Source organism: Stegodyphus dumicola, chromosome 8 (genome assembly GCF_044657685.1).
Source record: "Stegodyphus dumicola isolate Sdum_Otavi_A_Nest chromosome 8, ASM4465768v1".
In the NCBI taxonomy this organism is placed as follows: Eukaryota; Metazoa; Arthropoda; class Arachnida; order Araneae; family Eresidae; genus Stegodyphus; species Stegodyphus dumicola.
This window is the reverse complement of record NC_140775.1, coordinates 71,616,289-71,623,612: the sequence shown is the minus strand read 5'-3', so window position 1 is coordinate 71,623,612 and position 7,324 is coordinate 71,616,289. Positions and strand designations below refer to the sequence as shown.

Genomic DNA, 7,324 nt, shown 5'->3' with positions numbered 1-7,324 from the left:
CAGAACAGGGGCTATGTTTATTTATTTATTTATTTATTTTTTTTGTAACCAAGCAAATTTTTAGTGTCTTGATGGCAATACTTCTTCTTGACTTCATTATAGTTGTCATGGTAACAAGCCTGCTTTTTATATAATAGTGCATTAAAGGTCTATCTTTTGTGTTTTCAAGTGGATATTTTCGTCATTTAAAACACTTCTATAATACAAAGTATATGTCTATAACAGTATAACAAAAATAAATGTTTTCTCCTCATGTGGATGTTTATCTTCAATATTTTACAGTGTTATTTCGTAACTAAATAAGAGACAGCATCATTTTTCACTTTCAAACAATCTGATGTAAGCACAGATCTTTAAATACATCAGAGATACTTAAATATTTTGTGTTTCATAAACCATGGTGCAGATTCACTTATATCACTCAAAAGATGAATTTTAAAATATTTATTATATAATATTCGTGTGGTGTTTTTTACATAATATATAATATGAAATTCCAGATAAGCATATTTTAATTCAGATGTCCAAAAATATTTACAAAATAATTTTAAATGTAATAAACCAACATTATATGCCATTAAGCAAGTTAATGTAGGTCAAAAATAAAATAATAATAAAACATGTTTCTTTTACATTACATTTTACAACAAAATAGAATTCTGTTTCATACATTTAAAATAATTTTTTTTCACTAATTTAACAGCAAATTTAGATCTGCTTTGCTATAATAGGTTGGAAGTATAGACCAATTTATTTTTATGTTATCAAATACACAAACATACATAATTTACAGTTTGTTGCCTAAGGTATTAGAGTACATTGCACCAACTATTCCACACACTTGAAATACATTATATCACAAGTCAAATATCATTTAATAAAAATAATTATTACATACAAATATATTTTATCAGGTATTTTAAGTACAATAAGGGAAGTTAACCTTGTATGTCAGCAGCAAGCATAATAAATAAAACACACTGCAAATCTTTAATCTCTTTAATCATATGAAAATCATTACAAATATTTTACCACAATAAAAAATTTAAACCATTTTTATAAAATAAACTAACATGAAAATGGTTCCTTCTCTAAAACATTTAGTCAATTTTGCATGCCATTAAAATATTAAAAGATAGCAGATTAAGTCGGTAAATGTTTGGGATTATTTTGACATAAACTCAGATGCCTTAAGTTAAATGAAAAATGGCTCAGATACAATTACTATCAATGGATTGAATTTTTATCAGACTAGAAAAATAAATGCAACTACTTAAGCTATAGAATGCAAAAATTTAAATTTTTAATATTTTAAAAAAGCTATGAAAGTATTTTACACTAAAGATGAACAATACACAAAATCAATCAAAATGCTCATTTGAAATTATTTACACTTTCTATTATTACAGTAAACGACCAATGAACTGAATACAGATTAATAAGATTTGTTTACTGAGGAATAATGGGAAAATTACAAATACAGAACATCAGAATAAACAAAAATTTCAATACAGAATACAAAAAGAAGAAGAAAATGATGGGTAACAACAATTATAGCAGATGTCACAATATTCAAGAGTTTTTTAATCCACAATAGCACATAATTTAATTGTACATATATGGAATATATAAGCAATATCAAATTATCGATTAAAAATAAATGAGGTTTACAGCCAATGATCTTCTGTTTCTCACAGACTGCTACCAAAAAACAGCAATATAAACAAAAAACGTTATTTTTTCTGTACCTCATTTTGTAAGCTGATTTAATTTGCCAAACCATAGGCATCATCCTGATGTTAGCCTGGCCACTGTATTTATTCTATTTTCAGATCTGACAATAATCGTAACATAAAATTTATAAAACAAATACATTACACAAAATATCAGACATTATTCGATGACTTATTTTGTACAAAGGACAATGGAAGCTCGCAGCCTGTGTAACATCCATTCACAACACAATATCGAATAAAAGAATGCCAATAAAAATCATTTGACAGTACATATGGATTTCCTACTACAATTAGTAGTTCTTGTGATCGAGTAATAGCAACATTTAATCGTTTTGGATTGCTTATAAAACCTAAATTATAAAGAATATCACAGTCAACATATTGATCAGATGATCTTACAGTGGATATGATAATAGATCTCCTCTCCTGACCTTGAAATTCTTCAACAGAACCAATCTTGCAAAAATCTAAACTTAATGCTGATAGCAACAAACGGATTTTTTCTACTTGCTTTTTGTAAGGAGCTATGATTCCTACATCATCCGGATTTAAACCAAAGTCATACAGTTTTTGCAAATATTTTGTAACCTGAACCACTTCTGTAGGATTAAACCAGGAAGGGCTATTTTCTTCTCGGAATTCCTCTCCCTTAACACCATGAAAAATAATAGGAAATCCTTTTGTAGGAAGCTCATCCCAATTGCTAAGTTTATTGCTTGTACCTGATGGGAAGCAGCAGATAACCTGTGAAAAATAAAACATATCTGAAGGAAAGCGCAAAATATCTGGATGTGATCGATAACTTTCTTCTAGCATTGTAATAAGCAATGGATTATAGCCACCAAATTGTCCATATTCTTTCTCATTTCTAGCATATAAAGCAGTGTTCATGAGTCTCTCAAGATATGATACTTGCAAGCCATATGTAATTGAATATGATGATCGCAGAACAGGACCTAACTGCTGTGGATCTCCCGCCATAACGACTTGGCCATTAGTTTGAGAATCTATAAATCCTAATGCAATGGCACTTTCTGGTTCCATTAATTGCCCAGCCTCATCTATAAACACATGAGTGAAGAAATCATTGCATAATCCAATTGTATACAATGAACCAGCAGTGGAGCAGGTACTAATCACTATACGATACTGTGTGAGATAATCTACAGAATCTTTATCTTGGCAATAAGGTTTAATAAACTCTGGAATTGTTTCAACACGCCTTTGATAGCTGTTTAAACGAATCATTTCACTCACATCAATCATACATTTTTCTAAAATGCGCTGAGCTACAAGATCAGCTGCACTGTTGGAAGGAGTGCATATGATAATCTTTGAGTCAGGAATATTCTCATATACCTGAAGAACAGCTTCAACCAATGTAACAGTCTTTCCCGTTCCAGGTGGTCCAAATATAATATATGGCAAAGGCCTACAACGACATTCTAGTATTCGTAATACAGCTTCTTTTTGTTTCCAATTAAGCTTGTCATTTTTCCAGTGAACTGTTTTACTAACTAGAGGCTTAAGTTCAGTTTTCTGACGTTTCTTAGAACTATTGAGATGAGTAGTGGAAGTCACTTGAACAAGTGAGTCTTTCAGTTTAAGGTATGCAGGAAATATTGCATACTCATGATTTTCAGATACGTGGTGCACACATTGATGCAAGCGCTTGAAATTTGTTCTGTTCAATTCAAAACGTACATCAAACATTTCCCCATCATAACTGTCATGAAAAGAGTCGCTAAACTTCAGAAGTACTTCATTTAAATGCACTTCATGGATACATCCTTCAAAAGCAAAATTAGAGCGACTGTAAGGTGGGACAAGGATTGCTTTATCTCCAATGATCAAGGAAGGACGACCTTCAGCTAGGCCAACAACTTCTAGGCTAAGAAATTCCCCTTTCCTTTGCAAGACTGCTTCACATAGATCAAACTTTTTCATATCAGAGCGTACTTGTATTTCTTCAAGATGAAGAAGTGCACGAAACTTCCGCACATAATTGTGCATTTTCAAATCCTGAAATAACCATGGAACAATATGCTGTATATCTTCTCTATTTTGCACAGCTTTTAAGAGATTTTTTGGTATATTACTTGGGGGAAGTTTGTTCATGAAACGAGAGATAGGTTTGTAAGGTTTCCTTCCTGGTATAATAACTAAGCTTTCACAATCAAGCATCTTGCTATCAGATTTCTTTTTAAATGAGAAAGGAGCTGTAGGTTTCAGTATGTGCTGTATGGGATCTACAATATTCACAGTAACATTGCGTTTAATAATAAAACTTGAAAATTCAAACAACAAAGTGTCTTCATGTTGACCAATAACTTCAGATTTACAATGTATGATCATATTTATGCAAGTACTTTCAGGAATAGCTTGCGCAGAAGTAAAATTTTTACTTAAGTAAAATATACTGCTTTTATTTTGAAAATAACAACCTAAGAATATTAATGCAGTTAAAGTATCATTCTGAAGTGTTACATCCAAAGCATTTTCCTGTCCTAAATACACATTTTCAAAACTCAATGGATCAGTAATACAAACACCTTCTCGACTTGATAAACATGGTTTCCGTGATACATCTTCAACTTCTTCATTAGAAGACGTGCTTAGCGAAAAAGCTCGCCACTTAAAAAGCCCTTGTACACTGGAAGCAATCATGGCTGATACCTTTTGTCCAACATACAAATGCACTTTACGGCGGCATGATGAACGAAAGAATATTATTTCATCGTTTATGATACCACAATCATTTTCACAAGCAGTTACCTCTCCCTCTACACACTTTACTTCTTTTGGTTTCCAAGACTGAACTTTCTTCCTACCATCACTGTAACAGACTGTGGCAGAAAGAATATCTCCAACTACAGGTACAAAGTCTATCTCTCCATCACTTACCAAAAATTCAAAACCATCTTTTAGTTTACCATGCCTCCCATTACATTCTGCAACTGTCTGTTCAATGTTCTCTATGCGAAACATATTCTCTTGCTTATTTGCTGTGATTTTGTTCATTTTATTTTGAGTACTATTACAAGTCAGTAAAACATTCTTTTGCAGTTCAACAAAAGAAGCAACCCAAGCATGATAAATTTCTTGGCGACTAGCACGAACTAAAACAATATCTCCAACAGATAGCACTTGATTTGCATACACTTTATCAAAGCTAAAGTATACTGATTTATTAATAAGGCCATATTCCTCAACAGAGTTAATATTGGTAATTTTGCCAATGAATGTCTTTTCCTTGGTTGGTGCACTGATCTGTGGTATAGCTTCTTTTATCTTCACTTTGTGACCTGGTAGGGCATTCCAATCCAAAGCAATGGCAAAAAGCTTGGCCAATAGAGAAAACATAGTTGAAGCAGATGATTTATAGTGATACAAGCCTGGAAAAAAAATAGAAAAGGATATTTTATAAAACAGACTTTCAATGTTTACCTTCAACAATAATGGGGGGAAACGGGTGTAATCAAGCATCTTTCTCTTCTCCAGTTTAATATACCTAAATGGAAAATCCATTTGGGGATTTCAACCCAAAAGTTCAGAGGTTATATTTATGTGTATTTACTTTTCTACATCATAGAAATAAGGGGCAGAAAAAAAATATGATATGAGATGTTGACAAACAGGAGCACACAAAAACAAATAATTTTATAATATATAAAATTAAGCATTTATCATCCAACAATACTTTACTTTGGACTTCATAGCTGAATCCAAATGCATAGCAGCTAGCTATGTGCTGTGTATAAAGACTGATCTTTAAAAAGCTCTTTGAACACAAGAACCAGCAAAACCCTTCAAAAAATAAGTCAGAGGAATTGATACGGGTTCAAGATATAAGAAGATAATAAACAATAAATGCATTTATTAAATATCTTTCTTGCTTGAAAAGATTATGAACTTACAGAAAGATTTTACTATTTAAGTTAATAAAGTCTTATAAATTTGCAGCAGTATTTTCAACCTTTCTCTCTCTAAATTAAGCAGAATTATTTTTATAATTTATTGTTTATAAGAAATAATGTATATTAATATAAATGGAATATATTAGGCATTAAATATACAGCAGATTAAAACATATTAAGTTTCCTATAATCTAAAATAAAGTCTCTAAAAATAATGCTAATAAAGATACTTTTATGTTAAGAGTTCTGAATATATGATGGTTTCTTAGATGCAGAAGAAATCATACACAGAAGCAAGGTAGAATGATGAGATAAATATGTAAAACATGAAGATCCATCCAAACACGGAAAAGTGAGACGCAATTGTGAAGAGAATTTATTGACAACGAAATGGAAGACATGTTTCCTTAATGCTTATTAGCAGCTTATTTAGACATTTATATGTTTACTCAGAAACAAAGAAATCAGTACAAAGAAATATCACTAGCTAAAAAGAGACAATCCCATTCTGTGGATGACACATAATAAGGAATGTAGTACATTCAGAAATTTTTCAAAAACAACAAAACTACTCCAAGGAGAATATGTTACGTTCTCAGTAAAATCCCAGTATTTTCTATGCAAATGCTATATGCTTAATTTCTACCAGATGGAAAAATACAATTATTACTTGAGCTAAAGTTTACATGCTTATAAAACGAAAGGGGGACAGATGGCTGCAAAATACTACTTACAAACCAAATGTAAATGAAATATACAGTACCAAAATGCACTGAATAAACTTCATGACATAAAATAATGAAAATCAAAACAGCTCTTAGCTTGGCAATGTGGCACTAAAAGTGCCTGTATTAATAACAAGAACTGCAGCCTGTATTACTAGGAGCATACAGATTTAAAAAGAAAATATGTCAAATATATAAACATTCACTCACATATACAATGAATCTGCTTTCATCTGCAATTATTAAAAGCAGAGATAAAAGTACATAGTTGCAAATAAATCATTTAACCAAATTCAAAAGAGAGATGACGAACAAAAACCATACAGATCCTCTTTTTATGCTTAATCTAACTATAGTAATAAATATATAATCAAAAAATGCTAAGATATTCAAGAGAATAACCAAAACAAAATATGATTTGTAACTGTAAGCTCATATACAATTAATTACTTTACAATAATAATATATGGATTTCTGATACAGTTCTATACATTATAAAATTTGCACACAAATGAAAATTTTCATGAAATCACCTACCACAAAGATAAACTGCAAAGTAAACTGACTACTTTTAACTTGTCAGAATATATTTTGCATACAGAGAAAGGAGAAAAATGGCAAATTTATGAAATTTTATAGTAAAATAAATAGTAAAACCATCTGCATAAGTTAATCTTTAATATAATTTTTACACTGTGATGAGAAGATATATTTTTAGTTATAGGACAATTAATGAATCATTATATCACCAGCCCATTATCCCTAATAAAGTTTAAAAAGAAAAGATTTGTATACAGACTTCAGTTTTAATACTAACTTATGAGACCACAAGATGCCTAATCTCCATAAAATTAAGAGCAGTTTGAAAAAAATAGGCACACATCCACAGTTTTCCAATCCCTATTCTGAAAAAAATGTGATATCATGAAACATATAATATTTATAT

At 30.6% G+C, this 7,324-nt stretch overlaps 1 protein-coding gene across 1 annotated transcript; it reads right to left on the bottom strand.

The window, feature by feature from the left end:
* Positions 1-494: 494 nt before the first annotated feature.
* LOC118189889 (RNA helicase Mov10l1-like) lies at positions 495-5,099 on the bottom strand. The gene has a single exon (XM_035360588.2). The coding sequence runs from the start codon at positions 5,097-5,099 to the stop codon at positions 1,887-1,889; it is 3,213 nt and encodes a 1,070-aa protein (XP_035216479.1). The 3' UTR covers positions 495-1,886.
* Positions 5,100-7,324: the final 2,225 nt, after the last annotated feature.

Bases quoted from the DNA above. Each gene is read 5' to 3' on its own strand.
- LOC118189889 (XM_035360588.2), bottom strand. From the start codon at position 5,099: ATGTTTTCTCTATTGGCCAAGCTTTTTGCCATTGCTTTGGATTGGAAT.